The 17,110-nt window shown below is 51.3% G+C and overlaps 1 protein-coding gene across 1 annotated transcript in view; it reads left to right on the top strand.

The window, feature by feature from the left end:
- The first annotated feature begins 7,372 nt into the window (after window positions 1-7,372).
- XKR7 (XK related 7) overlaps window positions 7,373-17,110 on the top strand; it is a 70,288-nt gene continuing 60,550 nt past the window's right edge. The window contains exon 1 of the mRNA XM_054980480.1: window positions 7,373-7,992. Within this exon, the coding sequence (XP_054836455.1) occupies window positions 7,373-7,992 (620 nt within the window). The remainder of the gene's footprint in view (window positions 7,993-17,110) is intronic.

The raw sequence follows: 17,110 nt of genomic DNA on the forward strand, positions 1-17,110 counted from the left end.
ATGTCACAGAACGCTCATGAACATTCTTATTTAGAACAAAAGGGCTAATGACGGCATGTTGAGAAACTCTTCTGTAAACGAAACGAAAGGTCAGTTTGGCTTTGGGAGAACATTTTGGAAGGCTGAGGAAGAGGAGGAGCTGCGTGATGCAGGCAGCGAGGGAATGAACAAGCGAGACAGCTTTGGAGCCCATGTATGGAATGCCAAAGGGGTATGTGTGTCTAGCTGAAATTCACCTATGGAAGAGACCCGATTGCACGTTCCAGATTTCTATCATATTGCTTATTAGATGCCCCCATTCTCTTGATCACATTGATTTACTCTGTGTAATCCACCAGGAGTCCCTTTGAGAAAGGCAGACTACAAATAACATAGATTTATAATAGATTTATCTGAGGCCGGTACACTCCCGCAGAGAGGGCCTCCTCGGGGTGCCGTCGGTCAAACAATGTCAGCTGGTGACCCCCAGGGGGAGAGCCTTCTCTGTCAGGGCACCTGCCCTCTGGAATGAATTGCCCCCGGAGATACGTATGGTCCCTGACCTACACACCTTTCGCCGTGCCCTTAAGACGTTATTATTCCAACAAGCGGGGCTGGCCTAAATGTGTTTTAACTGAACTGTCCTGTTTTGAGTTAAATTATTTAATATGTTTATTTTATATTCTTAGTGTTTTATATTTGTATGTTTTACTTTTGCTGTACACCGCCCTGAGTCCTTCGGGAGATGGGCGGTATAAAAATTCAATTAAAGTAAAGTAAAAGTAAAGTAAATAAATCTATTATTTCACAGCAGATGCTGTTGCGCCAGAAGTATAAGGTGCGGCAGGACTGGCTGGGGTCAGAGTGAAGCAGTGGGGCAAAACCTACAGAGAGGTGGGACAAGCAGGAAGGAGCTGTGTAGCCCCCCCACAAGAAGGTTCACTCGGAAGCAGAAAATCACAGGTCGAAGTCTGCACAAAGAAGCCTGAGCAGGAAGGGGCAGGAAGGCTCCCAGGCAAACCAAGAGGAGATAGCGGGACCAGCCATGCCTGGTGTTGTGTCTGCACACACAATGGCAGGAAGTGCAAAAATCTGACGCTAATCTCAGCATGGAGATAAATTGGATCCTTTTAAAGGCACGGCTGCAGATGTCCACTGAGATGTCGGCAAGCCCTACTGAAACTTAAAATACTGTCCTGACGTGGGGGTGGGGGCGGTGTTGATGTCTCTCTGATAAGATCTAGATTACGGCCCCAGTCTAGTGCAGAGCAGAGGTCTGAAGCTCAAAGGGGTCCGTGAGCTCCAGTCCATTTAACTCCACATTAGGGCCGATTCCAGACGACTAACCTGAAGGCGCTGCATGCCGCCATGTTCCGGATCGCGACGGGGAAAACGCGAAATATCGCGTTTTCTCGCGCGAGTTTGGCGCGACGTCGCACCAAATTCGCGCGAGAAAACGCGATATTTCGCTTTTTCCCCATCGTGATCTGGGACATGGCGGCATGCAGCGCCTTCAGGTTAGTCGTCTGGAATCGGCCTAGATTGAGAGAGATTTGTTTCCCTTCATAAATAGTATCAGGTTCTGGGAGATACAGAATTGGGTTTGTGGCTCTAAATGGGTGGTTCACTGCATCTGAGATCTACCAAGATGGCGTCACAGCTACACCTGCACATTCTTCCAGTCCAATATTTATCAATTTTATTTGCTTCATTTTTACCCCACCTTTCTCCCCCGGGGGGGGCTGAAAATGACTTATATCACTCCTTAATTTTTATCCCCACAACAACCCTGGGAGGTAGGTTAGGCTAAAAGTGTGTGAGGGGCCCAAGGTCATCCAGCAAGCTTCCATGACGGAGTTGGTATTCGAACCTGGGCCTCCCAGGTCTTAGTCCAACACTCTAACCACTGTGCCACACTGGCTACAGCATGGTAGCTGGCTGGCTGGAATGACTATACAGAGGGGAGTCATGTTAGTCTGTTGGAGCAAAATAAAACCAAAGTCCAGCAGTGCCTTAAAGACTAACACCTAGGGCTTTTTTTCAGCTGGAACATGGTGGAACAGAGTTCCGGCACCTCTTGAAAATGGTCACATGGCTGGTGGCCCCACCCCCTGATCTCCAGACAGAGGGGAGTTTAGATCGCCCTCCATGCCAGATCAGGGGGCGGGGCCACCAGCCATGTGACCATTTTTGCCAAGGGTGAATTAAACTTTTTAAAACTTCCCCCTTGTTCCAGCTGACCCAAAGTGACGCCATTGGCCCTGGAAGCATGCGTGCACTTTGCGCACATGCATGTGGTACCAGGGGCACCACCTCCCGCCAAGAGTTGCCCCCTGTGCTGGCAACCCACTGAGTTCCACCACCTCTTTTCCCAGAAAAAAAAGCCCTGCTAACAACATTTGTTTTGCTATGAGCTTCTGAGACTCAGAGCTCACTTGTGAAAGGGACTCCTGCCGGGAATTCTTCTTGTGGGGAAGATTTCAAAGGGGAAGGAGGAGGAGCTGAGGCAGAGAGGTTTGATGTGAATTCCATCACACCTCTTTCAAGTGTAAGTACTCAATGAAGGGAAAGAGCCTCCAAGGGAAATAAAGGGCCCTCAATACGCATGGAAAAGTGGATAATGCAAGGAAAAGTGGAAGGCAGAAGGAAAAGAGGAAGGCCCAAAATGAGGTGGGTTGACTCAATAAAGAAAGACACGACCTCCAGTTTGCAAGATCTGAGCAAGGCTGTTAATGGTAGGGCATTTTGGAGGTCATTAAGTCATAGAGATGCCGTAAACCGGAAGCGACTGGATGGAACATAACACACAATATGCATCGACAAAATCAAAAAGAGTCCAGTAGCACCTTTAAGACTAACCAATTTTATTGTAGCATAAGCTTTCGAGAATCACAGTTCTCTTCATCAGATGCATGGAGGGCCAAAAGAAACTGGTCAGATATAGAGGAGGAGAGGGGGGGCGGGGTAGATGCAAACATCTCCTTCTGATATGCAGATGCAAACAGCTCCTTCTGATATGGAGATCAGTTTGCTTCTGTAAAGATTCAGAGGAGTTAGCCATGTTAGTCTGTAGTAGCAAAATCAAGAAGAGTCCAGCAGTTTGCAATAACCCAGTATAGACACAATCCACAAAATCTGCCCAGGAAAACTCCTGTCCAATCACCACCATCATATTAATAACAGTGTGCTTATATAGCGCCTTTCTAGACAGATTAGTGCCCCACTCAGAGTGGTGAACAAAATCAGTGTTATTATTCTCCTGACGATGCAGCTAGGGCTGAGAGGAGAGGCTTACCCAAGGCCTATTGAGCTCGTGGTAGTAGTGGGAATCAAACTAGCAGAGTGCTGATTCGCAGCCCAAACACTTAACCACTACGCTTCAGCAGCTCCCATAAGAGCAGCAGCAATCGTATGACATGCCCAATATGCACCAAGAGCCAGTAAGAATTCACTATGAGCACTATCCAGCAGGACGTTTTCCTGTGCAGGCCTCATTAAAAGCAATGGGGTTAGCTTGAGTCTCTCTACACGAGACGCCTCGGTGCACGTTTGTCAAGTGTAAGGTGACGCAATGTTAGCTGGGAAGCGCAGTTTAAAAAGACAGCCGGCAGAGATCGCCCCTCAGAAGGTTTGTTAATTTCATCTTCTCCTCCTGGAAGACTCTGTCAATTTTACCTCTCCAGTCTAAAACTGGGTGGGATGGCAACCAGAGGGCAGTGAGGAATGGAAATGGGCTGGAGGTGCCTTCCAGAGCTGGGCTTGGACCTGGAGAGGTTCCAATGGGCTGACTTTCCCTTCTGGTATTTCACAGCCCCTTCACGCAGCTCCAGTGTACAGCAAAGCCTTTGCCCCGCTGCCGGCTCTGTCTTTTTAAACTACCCTTCCTGGCTAACATTGCCTCTCCCGACACGTGTTCTTCACATGGCAGATGTCTCGTGTAGAGAGACAAACAGCCCCGGTGGCTTGGGCCCTAATGCTATTAAGATTCCCAGAGCACCTGGTAAGGTTATGAAAGCTATTTACCTTGGAGGAAGTAATATGCTGATGTGGGCCGAAGACCCTTGACAATTTGTGCCGCCTGTCCTGTCCAAAGAATGCTGCTGTGACAACCTCTCTGGTTCCACACGGCAGCTTCCCTCACATCCTGGTGAAGGAGACATGCCACTCTGCAGGCTTAGTTTTGCCGAGGAGTGAGAATGACAGACAGCGAATCAAAAGCCGGATCTCATTGAAGCGGCTTCCATTCAGCCCTTATCTTCCCGGTTGGAGCCTTCAAGGTCTGCTCTGTGCATTCTGCCTCCTGTTAGCTAAAAAAAGACTGCTTTTGCTTCACTTCCTATTGTTGCGTCCGATAGAGAACTTCTTTCTCAGACACCCAATGGATCCTGTGCATTGCGTGTGGTGCCTCTCTGCCCAGAGGAACCTCCATGGAGGACTGAAACATTATGGGAAAATTATTTCCCCCAACATTTCTCCAAGTTGTGAAACCCTAGAGCAGGGGTGGGCAATTGTTTTGGCTCGGGGGCCACTTTGTGGGAGCGGAGGGTAGCGGAGGGCCGCACCTTTTAAAATGATTGCATTCATTAGTTAACTTTGCATTTCAGAAAAGGTATAAATTGTATCATAAAAATCAATAAATATAAATTAAATAAAACAGTGGTAGTTTTATTCAATTTATTTATTGTGCTAATTTCATATCATCCTACAAATGTAGGAATGAAGGAAATGAAGGAAATCTCGGTTCAAGGTGGATTTTTCTGACTGTCTTGGCGGGCCACAAAAAATTCTGTAGCGGGCCGCATGTGGCCCGCGGGCCACAGTTTGCCCACCCCTGCCCTAGAGAACTCCGTCCTGAAGCGTTGCCTGTGGGGTCTCTGTGGGTGTGATCACTAGAGGAGACATGAATAACACCTCCCCCCCTTGCTTACAGGCTGTGTGTGTGTAATGTTCAGGCCTGCCCCATGAAAATTAATGCAGGTGGGAGAACTGATTCTACATGTTTTTATTTAATTTCTTGTTTTGCCCTTTGCTATGGCTCTGTGGTGTAGGGTGGTTAGCGTCATGATGAAGCACCGTGGCGCAGAGTGGTAAGCGGCAGTACTGCAGCCCAAGCTCTGCTCACGACCTGAGTTCAATCCCGGCAGAAGCTGGGTTCAGGTAGCCAGCTCAAGGTTGACTCAGCCTTCCAGCCTTCCGAGGTTGGTAGAATGAGTACCCAGGTTCCTAGGGGTAAAGTGTAGATGACTGGGGAAGGCAATGGCAAACCACCCCATGACAAAAGTCTGCCAAGAAAACATCATGGTGCGATGTCCCCCCATGGTTCAGTAATGACTCGGTGCTTGTTCAGAGGACTACCTTTACCCGTTATGGCTCTGTTACAAAACTGTAAGAAAACAAACAATAAAAACTCATGTAAAAATACTGAACGCAGTGGATTACACCAGTGCAATCCTAAAAATGGGCTCCGACTGGAGTAACTCTGCTTAGAAAGGTATAATAACTCTGCTTAGGATAGCAAGATTCCAGTCCAGTACTGCCTTATAGATGAACAAGATTTCCAGGATATAAGCTTCCAAGAAGATATCAGGCAAAGGGGGCATAACTCTCAAATGCTCAGACCCTGTTGGTCTTTAATGTGCTACTGGACACGAATCTTTCTCTTCTATTGCAGCCCAACATAGCTACCCAACTGAAACTAGCTGCTGAGGATGGTACAGTTAACTTCTGAGTAAACACAGAGAATTGGGCTGCAAAATTCCTGTGATCTGTTAATAAAGATTCTACTAGGACGGAATAACTAGGTCATTGATGTACCCTGACTGGCATATTTCCCATGAACATACAGTTGAAATGTAGTGCCCGCATAATATAATTATGTGGGCACTTCAATTACTAATTATTGGACCCGGATCTTGCTACTTCAGTTACTAATTACTGGACCCAGACCATGCTCTTTGACTGTAGAACAGCATGGCTACCGACCTAAAATTATCCTCAACTACTATGGTTCTTTTTTTCAAGAATGGGTTCTGTTTGGAGTCCCAATGAGAACAGTGGATTAGAACGAACGAACGAACTGACTGACTGACTGACTGACTGACTGTATAGTCGAAGGCTTTCAGGGCCGGAGAACGATGGTTGTTGTGGGTTTTCTTTCAAGACCACAGCAATACAGCCCGGAAAACCCATAACAACCAACTAACTGTATAGTTATGCCTTCCAAACAGGGGCACGCCCTGCCACCCAGACAGCTGGGTGCTTCATAATCCATTGGCTGTTGGGTTCAAGCAGCTGTGATGGGATAAAAGAGATCTGCAGTCACAGCAAAGAAAGGTGCCCCTTTTCATGCCCTTCAAGCACATCTTTCCATCTCCTGCAAAGACCTGGGCCTGCAGGTGACTCCTGGGCCATCAGGCTGGGCTGGGGAGATGCCCCTGGCTGCACTATCCTGGAGACATTGCGCATCCTCTGATACCCCACCTCAGGGCACTGCTTGCCCATCCAGCAGCGCTGTTCTTTGGGGGTGCCAAAAATGAGTCCAGCGGCCTCCTCAGCCAAATTGGAAGCCCCCCAGAATGCTCACCCCATCTCTTCCATCCAACCTCCATGATGTGCCCTGTGGAGGCGAGAGTTGCCCCACTGCTTCTTTGTGCAGCCCCGAGCACATCTCCGGCGACGGGTAAATCCTCCCGCCCCCCACCTGGGAGCCCCTCGGCGACACAAGGGCCAAAAGCAATCAGCCTGGGGCGCGGCGGGGGAGAGACGCCGCAGCCTTGCAAGCGGGCGGGCGAGGGGGGGGGACCTTTGCCCTCCTGGATTTGGAGAGCCCCGAAGTTGCGCCCTGCCAGCCGGGCGGGCCAGGAGGGGGGAGGGCCGAGGGCTCTTAAGGCTGGAGGGGCTGGGCGGGGGCGTGGCCGGTGCATCGCCAGAGGGCTGGGTTTGGGCTGGGGAGGGCGGCCCCCGCCCCGTCCCTTGGCGCAGCGCTGGAGGAGCCCGTGAAGGAGCCGGGCAGGAGGGCTGAATGGGTCGGGGCGGGCGCCTCTTGAGCTGGACAGGCGATTGAGGGGAGGGGGCTGGGGTGGGGAGGGAGAGGGAGGAGGAGGAGGAGGAGGGTGCAGCCTTTCTCCTCCCCCCTCCCTCCCCCTCTCCCCCGCGCTCGTCCCTCCCTCCCCGCCGCCTCTTGATCTTGGGGGGAGGCGGTTGAGGGGGAGGGGGCTGGGAAGGGAGGGGGAGGGCGCAGCCTCCCTCCTCCTCCTCCTCCTCCTCCTCTTCCTCTCCTCCCGCGTGCCTCCGTCTCCCTCCCGGCTCCGGCTCCTCCGGCTCCGGCTCGGGCGCTCCCTCCATCCGGAAGTCTGGGGCTCTGCCTCCTTTCTCCCTCCGCCTCTCCTCCAACATGGCCGCGAAGTCGGACGGAGGAGCGGCCGCCGCCGCCTCGCCCTCCGCGCTGGCGCGCCGGGAGGGCGGCGAGGGCGGCGGCGGCGGCAGCCTGGCCCGGGGCGCGCGGCGGGGCGCGGCGGCGCTGCCGGCCCCGGGCCCGGGGAGCCCCTCGGCGGCGGCTGGGGCTGGGGCGGGCGCGGCGCTGCTGCTGCCCGGGCGGCGCTACAGCCTGCTGGACTGCTGCTGGGTGCTGGGCGCGCTGCTGGTCTTCTTCTCGGACGGCGCCAGCGACCTGTGGCTGGCGGCCGACTACTACCTGCGCGGCCAGTACTGGTGGTTCGGCCTGACGCTGCTCTTCGTGCTGCTGCCCTCGCTGGTGGTGCAGCTGCTCAGCTTCAGGTGGTTCGTCTACGACTTCTCGGCGCCCGCCCGCGCCGCGCCCGCCGCCGCCGCCGCCGCCTTCAGCACCAAGGACAGCGCCGGCGGCCCCAAGGACGCCGCCCGCCGACCCCCGACGCCGCCGCCGACGCCCCGCGCCGCCCCCGGCCGCCCGCCCGGGCCCCGCGGCTGCTGCCGCCTCTGCGTCTGGCTGCTCCAGTCCCTCATCCACCTCCTGCAGCTCGGACAGGTCTGGAGGTAGGAGAACGGCCGGGCTGGCCGGGGGGCGGGAGCCTCGGCTGCCCGGCCGGGCGAGCCCGGAAAGCGGAGGGCGGTGCAGGGGGGCCAGCTGGGTGCGCTCCACCGGGCAGAGGTGGATGTAATGCCAGGCCGAGGGGCTCCCTGGGGCACCCCGGGAAGCAGAGGGCGATGCAGGGGGGCCCTGCTGGGTGCACCCCACCAGGGAGAGGTGGATGTAATATCAGGCTGAGGGGCTCCCTGGGGCACCCCAGAAAGCAAAGGGCGGTGCAAGGGGTGCCCCACCCTCTCTTCCCCACTGGGTGTGCCCCTCCAGTGGGAGTTGGCTGTCTGGCCAGCACACTGCCAGCAAACCTGCTTTGGATGCCTCAGTTTGGGCATGGGTGGCCAAGAAGCCATGGCCAATGCTCTACCCCGGTCACGCCACCCCCCGGCGCTCAGGCTGCCCCCCTTTTGGCCTGGCATAGTCCCCAGATGGAGGGTCCAGGTTAGGCCCACAAGCACCTGAGTCCTCTCCTCCGGCGTGCCACCAAGGAATGTGTCTTCCATACCAAGACTCCTGGCTTTTCCATCGTTTCTTCACTTGCCCTCCCAGTTTTCATTTGTTCTCGGGTCTGGGGCTTTGGGGGCATGTGGATATTCTCACCCTTTGTGCCCTACAAAACAGAACCAAGGCATCTGGGCCAGGACAGGGTTGAGACGGGGGGATTTGGGATACCTGCTTGGTCCCTGGTGTGTATTTGCGGGACAAGCCGGCTTTGGTGATGCTTAGAGGCTTTCTCTGAGGGACGAGGCTCAGCTTCCAATAGGAAAGGATCATTTCTCACTTGGCAACACCCGCAAAGGGAAGGCCACACGTGGAGTCACTCTCCATGTGGGAATGTTTTAAGCATCGTGCTACATGTGGGTTATCTGAAAGGCGCTGCAATGTGCTGGGAGGTGGGGAGCTGGGAGAAGTGAGCCGGTACAGTCTGGTGCCTCCAGATTTGTGCATTTACTTGTGCCTTTGTATGCCAAGTCCATGAAATGCAAAGCCAGAGAGCAGAAAAATCATGAACTGTGGGTGAAACCAGGGGAGAGTGTGTCAAAAATGGAATTCAGTTCACCCCAATATCTCCACCTCCACCACCAGCTAGAAGAATGCAGTGCAGCTGAAGCTTACTTTGCTATCACAACAGTCCTGGTAGGTAGGCCAGGCTGAGAGATTGCTGTGGTTTTATACAGCAGGCTTTATAGCTGAGTCTGGGATCAGGGCTGGCCTCTCCTGTCCTTGGGATCCACATTGTGTCCACCGCACCGCGCGGCTTCGCATGCAAATATATATATATATGAGATGCTCATTCAGAACCCCATCCCCCCGCACATGCTTCTGACTTTCTAAGAAATCAAAAGCGCCCAGCCCAGCCTCCGACCTTCCACGAGGATGCCTACTTCCTTCAGGGGAGGAGAAGCATGGCCCCACAGGAGCCTTTTATGGGAGATCGATGCTTCTTGATGCTCAGCGCCTCCATCATGGTCAGCTCTCAAACAGCCATGGCCTGTGTCTGTGATTCCACTGAAGTGAAAGGCTTCTGGTTTTCCAGAGGGGGCAATTTATTCCTCTATCGAAATGCCCCTCTTTCAGGCTCCTCTCCCCCTTCCCTTCCAAACCCTGCCCCCCACAAAGAGCCGAGATATGAGCAAGAGCAGGGCAGGCCCAGGGGAGGCAGCTTCAGAGACATCACAGATGGGGAAGACACATTGAACTCCTTCCTCCCACCCCAGAGCTCTCAGACGATCATTTCCTGGCAAATCTGTTTCCTTCGGCCAGACTATCGAGCTGCCCTCTTGCTTTCTCCGCCCCAGACAGCTCTCCCTTCCCTGAGTCGTAGAGCTCCCTTCTCTCCATGCAGTGCAACTGGTCTGTAATGGATCTTTCTGCTGGGGAAGTTGGGAGCTGGGACAGAGACAATGGTGAATTCCTGAAAGGAGATGCTTAGCAATACATCCATTGATCCTGCAAACAGGGGCTGCAGAAGAGAGTCCTGTCCCTGTAAGGTGAGGCCTCTTCTGCTCCTTGGCATTTCATGCAGATGTGTTCTCATCTATTATCACAGCCCTGATTAGGCTGGACAAACTCCTCAATCACATAGGCTACAATGAAACGCAGCCGTTTGGCTCCCGGGCCGTTTCTGCACAGTTCCCATTGAAAAGCAGGCAGGGCACCTCCCCTCCCATTGATGATTCCAGCCCATTCTTATCACAGCTGCTGACAAGGGGAATTGACAAGAGAAAGCAGCGTAATGCGCTCTTCGCAGCAAAATGCAGCCTCAGTGGATTTCATCAGCTCGCCACATCGCGTAAATCTGAATTCGCCTTCCATTTGGGAACGCCACGTGCAAAGCTTGCGAAAGGGGCTGACTGATTTCCTTTTGTGCTGTTTGCATTGGAAGATTTTGTGGTTTTGTTCTTTGCTGTTTGGACATTGATGAGCCCCAGTCATTAAGCTGCTGTGAGAACGGCTCAACAGTTGCAGATTCATGAAGTACCGCCTGTCGGTTGTGAATGGAGGAAATTGCTAATTGCCGGTTTAAGGAAATTATTTGGATGCTGACTTGCATGCGATTGTTGAAGTTCTGAACGGGTGCAGATTCAAACCTGGGAATGAATGCATGGCCAAAGGCTTGATTCCAGCTGAGCAGAGACCGGAAATGGTTTTTGAGGTCCAGTCCCACCCAAGAAACACGCGAATACTGCAATTCTGTGTGCAGCTATTTGGGAGTAAGGCCACTGAAGACACTGGGGCTTCTGAGTAGAGCAGTACTGAATTGGGCTCGAGGAGACACTTAACAGAGATTGCAGTTGAATGCACAACAGTCTGCTCTCACACATGTGGGTTTAGTTCTAGGGACTAGCCATTTTCTGCGAAGGGAGGGAGGCACAACAAACTCTCTGGAAGAAACCATCCTTAGCCACGGCTTCTCTGTTGGCTATGGATTGCTTCCAGCGTCCTAGGACTCATGTACATGTGCATACATGACCATACGCACACCCCTCTGCACATATTCCACGTACCCACAAGGGACTTCTGCTACAGTCTTGCAATCCTAGGGGGAACATAAGAGAAGCCATGTTGGATCAGGCCAATGGCCCATCCAGTCCAACACTCTCTGTCACACAGTGGCCAAAAAAATCAGGTGTCCTCAGGAGGTCTGCCAGTGGGGAAGGGACACTAGAAGCCCTCCCACTGATTGCCCCCCCCAAAAAAAATTGGGGAGAGATTGGGGGAGGGTGGCCCTTTCAGGCAGGTTTGTGTTATGGCCTGCTTATTTTAGAAGTGGCATGGCACAAATTCTCTGATTTGATTTGTGCATTTGCAAAGCCACTTTGACTTGAGGGCCTGTCTAGGTGGCCTTAGCTGTCCTTTCTGTATCAGCATTTGGCACACACAAATTCTTAAGAGCAAGATTTGGGTCCTTTGGCCCTTTAAAGACCAACTAGATTTCCAGAGTATGCGCTTTCAAGAGTCAGAGCTCCCTTCCTATCTGACATGGCTGCCCACCTGAAACAAATTCTCAAGGTACGCCAAAGCCGCACAACTTGTGACCCACCGAGCCAAACAGACTACCAGGCACGTACTGTGGCTTGCTCTGGTTTTTGTCATCTCAGCTTCAAGACCAAAAGGAAAACCCAAAGATCCATCAAGCCCTTGACAGGCACCATATGCAGCATGGGCTTGGAGGGTCTCCTGAGGCCTGGACTATGAGCCCTTCTTCTTCCAATAGTCCCATGGAGGAAGTGATGCTCAGAAAAACCACCTGCAGAGGCCACCCTAAAGTTAGACAAGAGTTTGGACCTGTCACTTAACCGTGATTGGTGGCATACATGGGCTGCTTGTTAGGGAGGGGCACAGGCCATTGATGTGGCAATCATTATGCCTGCAGAACCTGTGCAGGTAAATCGAGCTTCAGGTTGGTTGGTGGGAAGACAGGCGCCCTTTGGATTTTCCACTCAAGCACTTTGCTCAGTGAATATCATAGCTGTTGACTATAGTGTGTTTCCAGTTGCACTGTGTAATCCACCTTGGATCTCAGTGGGAAAGGAACCACAACAACAATAAATGGCTCGGTGATGACTTGGCCCATCACAGGTACAGAAAAGAAAGGCAGCCGCTGCAGACAAGGTGGCTATTTACCTTGACCCATAATTGGTTAAGATAAATATCTTACCAGGTTCGCCCCAGCCTGTTTAGACAGAAAAAAAGCAGAGCTGAACGGATATTGTCATTCTGCAGGGGTCCAGAAAGCGGCACTGGGCACGGAGTACCGTTTCCTGAGTATCTTTGCTTTCTTTTTTTCCTTTTCCTGAGACCCGTTTCATCCTCTGCATGACTGCTCGAATGAGCATAAGCGATTCTTAGTGAAATCTCAGAAGAAAGAGGGGGCATCCGAATAAGTATTCCGGTGGTCGAGGGCAAAGCTTCAGTACTGTGCTTTAGCACCCTCTTCCTTCCATGACAACCTAATCAGAATAAATTATGCTAAACAGAAAAAAAATGCAAAAGGAATGGTGCAAAAGGAAAAAGATTGAGCAAGGCTGTTCAATCTGTAGAGCAGAGAGGTTGCGGAATCCAGCTGAGCCTGGCGCAGAATTCGTATTTATTTCTTTTCTGCACAGACAGCTTGGAAAACAAACAGCCACGCTGCAACCTAAGGGTGGTTTGAATTCGTCTTCCTTCGCCCTGAGAATTAAAATGCTGCAGCTGTCAATTCGGAGCTTCCCTTTCTCTTCACCAGTTTGGGCCTCTCACGGATCGGCTACGGAGAAGTCAGGTCTTTAAGCCAATTAAAGTCAACCCTTCTGGCCACAACGGCTCTCAAGCTCTCTATCAGTCTACTCCTGATCCTAGGATTTGTGGCACTTGCTCCACTGACCGGTTAAATGCGGTCGGCTAAACCGATTAGCAAGGCTGGATTCAGCACAGGAAGTCCGTGGTTGTTTCTAAGAAATGATGAATTATTGCTGGCTGAACTGTGCCCAGGAAGAAAGTAATCCCCACCTCGCATTTAGATCCATTTTAGCACAATCTTAGGGACGCTGCCTGTTGTACACCGTAAACCCTCCTAGGTTTCATCTTGGCCAGTTGGGCTGCAAAGACCGGCAGCTTCTGTGAGCACGAGATGTTAATTTTCAAAACTTCGGAATGTGCTCATAACCAGCTTGGAGTGCTTGATGCTGGCCTGGTTGCTGAGAAATGTTCCTTTGTAAGGAGCATGTCTGTTGCAGGCATGGGTAGATCCAGCTGTGATGGACCCCAAAACAGTTGTGCTTGCATTCCTCACAGATCCCACAATCTGGTCTGAGCCATCAGCCCAGAAAAAGATGGTGCCCCCAGTGTCAAGAGACTGGGCAACAGGTTAGGCCTAGAAGTTCTGGCAGAAAGCAGACTTTGGGAAATGTTGAATGTGTCCAGGGCTTTTTTTCAGCAGGAACGCAGTGGAACGGAGTTCCAGAACCTCTTGAAAATGGTCACGTGGCCTTGATCTCCAGACAGAGGGGAGTTTAGATTGCCCTCTGTGCCACTGGAGCGGTGCGGAGGGCAATCTAAACTCCCCTCTGTCTGGAGATCAGGGGGCGGGGCCACCAGCCATGTGACTATTTTCGCCGAGGGCGATTTAAACTGTTAAAAACTCCCCCCTTGTTCCAGCTGACCCAAAGTGACATCATTGGCCCTGGGAGCATGCATGCACTTTGCACGCACACATGTGGTACCAGGGGCACCACCTCCCACCAGAATTACCCCCTGTGCTGGCAACCCACTGAGTTCTACCACCTCTTCTCCCAGAAAAAAAGCCCTGAATGTGTCTTTATAGAATCATGCATAAAGTACCCAGAGAGCCCTTGGTGACAATGGTATGTATAACATTTTTAAGAGGAACAAGATTTGAGTCATAGAATCATGGGGTTGTAATGGACCTCTAGGGTCATCTAGTCCACCCCTGCACAATGCAGGAAATTCACAACTACCTCCCCTCCCCTCATCCCCAGTGATCCGTGCTCTACGCCCCAAAGATTGCAAAACACCTGGCCACGCTGGCCTGGGGAAAATTGCTGCCTGACCCCAAGGTGGCAATCGGTCTTACCCTGGGCATGTAAGAAGGGGCCACGAGAACGAAGCCCTGATGTGCACCCCTTCCTGCCCCTCCCTCTCATGATCTGCCCAGGTTCACAGAATCAGCATTGCTGTCAGATGGCCGTCTAGCCTGTGCTTAAAAACCTCTAAAGAAGGAGATCCCACCACCTCCAGAGGAAGCCTGTTCCACTGAGGGACCACTCTAACTGTCAGGAAGTTCTTCCTAATGTTTAGCCGAAAACTCTTTTCATTTAATTTCAAGCCGTTGGTTCTGGTCCGACCTTCTGGGGAAGCAGAAAACAACTCTGTGCCATCCTCTACATGGCAGCCCTTCAAGTGCTTGAAGATGGTTATCATATCACCTCTCAGTCATGTCCTTTTCAGGCTTAACATACCAATTTCCTTCAACCTTTCCTCCTAGGACTTGGTCTCCAGACCCCTCACCATCTTCGTTGCCCTCCTCTGGACACGTTCCAGCTTGTCTATACCCTTCTTAAATTGTGGTGCCCCAAACTGAACACAATACTCTAGGTGAGGTCTAAACATATTGAGCTCCAGTATCACCTTAAAGTCCAACATGATTTCCAGCGGATGAGCTTTCAAGAGCCCAAGTTCCCTGTCTGACAAAGGGAGCTTTGACTCTCAAAAGTCAATACCCTGGAAATCTTGTGGGTCTTTAAGGTGCTACAGGACCCAAATCTTGCTCTTCTACAGCAGACCAACACAGCTGTGCACACTTTGGAGTTAATATGTGACCTGTGTGTGGATGCACGTTGGAACAACTGCAACTTCCCAGGGCATTTATTAGCAACATGGAGACACGTGGATAATCTTTGCATATGTCGATCCTCATGTGAGTTGCATGTTGACTCCTGCACAGACATGCCTTCTGTGAAGGGACTTCGCAAGAAGCAGGTTGAAAAGAGAAATGTAACTTATGTTCCCATCCAGCTGTAAGCCCAAGTTTTTCTCCAGCTTAGTGCAATATGCGCCATTTGAGTCGAACCTGTAAGGACATCATGAAGCACCTTAAAATGAGAAGCCCTGAACTGTCTGTCTTAGGATGATAAAGTGTCCAAGTTGGGAAATTCCTTGTGCCTTCTTCCAAAAATTGCCAAGAGGGAAAAGTCCTTCAGGGGCTGCAGTCCCTTCGACAGATTTAAGTCAGTCACCGCCGCATTTCTTGCGTGTGTCTGGGATACTTTTCCACCAGTCCTGCACATTCTCTCCCACCTACCCACCCACCCCGCCACCTTCTGTGATTTATTTGTGGTTGTGAATCCTCTGTCTCTGATTGGCTGAGCTGGGTTGGTGGGACAGAACATTCAGTTGCTCAGGGAACTAAACAGTTTGCAATCCAGCTTCTGTGAGGGAAGTAAAAATTGTCAGTTTGGCAAGAATCCAAACTGTGTTTAAGGGATAGCTGAGGACTGTGAAGAGCTTCTGAGAAAGCTAAGGAGCCCCGAGGCAAGAGGCTGATGAAAGGGTGTAGCAAAGTAAAAACAGAAAGGGGAATCAGGAAAAAAGGAAAATGAAGAATGAGGCTGGAGAGCTGAGAAGGGGCTAATCAGAAAAGGGGCCCTGAAGGAACGTCGCTGCATTTCATAAGGATTGTAGTCTATGGGCAGAGGAAGAAAGGGGGCTAGAGGAACTGGTCAGGACCGGGCAGCTGCAGAAAGTGGAGAAAAGTTGGCTAGAGAAGTAGCACAGCGTGAGGGGTACACGAACACCAAGGAGCTGATCATGTTAGATATTCTCTTTTAGGTTTGTGTCGATGCTCTGCTACTTTGCGTGTCGTGCTTTTGATATTTCCACTGATTTCAGAATTTGTATTGTATCCTGTATCATGCTTTTAATTTTTGTCAGCTGCTTTGAGGGCACTGCCAGGATGCAATACCTACATTAGAAAAAGGATAAATCAGTGTGACCACGTGGGTGTTTCCGTTTGTAAGGAACTCTGACCCGGGAGTGTCTTCTGTACACCCTGAGCATGAGCAATACTCCGGAACAGGGGCGGCCAAACTTGCTTAATGTAAGAGCCACATGGAGTAAACATCAGGTGTTTGAAAGCCACAAGATATGATGCATTGAAGTGATGTAAGATGAAGAGGTGGGTTTGGGGAAGTGTCCTGAAAGAGACATCACCGGAAGGGGTGGGGTTTTGGTGCAGTATGCTGAAAGTGACATAATCGGAAGGGGTGGGGCTTGGGAAGAGCCATCAGCTGACCTTTGACTCGGAAGTGACATCACATCCTTGCTAGGCTTCACCCCCAAAGTCCCCAGGTATTTTCTGAGTCAGACCTGGCAACCCAAACATTTTTGATGTATTGTCGAAGGCTTTCACGGCCGGAGAACAATGGTTGTTGTGGGTTTTCCGGGCTGTATTGCCGTGGTCTTGGCATTGTAGTTCCTGACGTTTCGCCAGCGGCTGTGGCTGGCATCTTCAGAGGTGTAGCACCAAAAGACAGAGATCTCTCAGTGTCACAGTGTGGAAGAGATGTTGGCAGGTCATTTGTATCTACTCAGGAGGGGTGGGGTTGAGTAGATCCTGAGTAGATACAAATGACCTGCCAACATCTCTTCCACACTGTGACACTGAGAGATCTCTATCTTTTGGTGCTACACCTCTGAAGATGCCAGCCACAGCTGCTGGCGAAACGTCAGGAACTACAATGCCAAGACCACGGCAATACAGCCCGGAAAACCCACAACAACCACCAAACATTTTTATTGGAAAGAAAGAAGGAAGGGAAAAAGGAAAAGAGAGGGAAAGAAAGAAAGAAAGAAAGAAAGAAAGAAAGAAAGAAAGAAAGAAAGAAAGAAAGAAAGAAAGAAAGAAAGAAAGAAAGAAAGAAAGAAAGGAGGGAGGGAGGGAGGGAGGGAGGGAGGGAAAGACATGGAAAGGGAGCGAAGGGAGGGAGGGAAATAAACTAAAATTAAATGAAATGTATGGCTACGGCCACGGTCAGAGAGCTCCAGGAGCTGCATAATATGTCTAGAAGAGCC

The sequence above is a fragment of the Eublepharis macularius genome, chromosome 5 (genome assembly GCF_028583425.1).
Source record: "Eublepharis macularius isolate TG4126 chromosome 5, MPM_Emac_v1.0, whole genome shotgun sequence".
Lineage (NCBI taxonomy): Eukaryota > Metazoa > Chordata > Lepidosauria > Squamata > Eublepharidae > Eublepharis > Eublepharis macularius.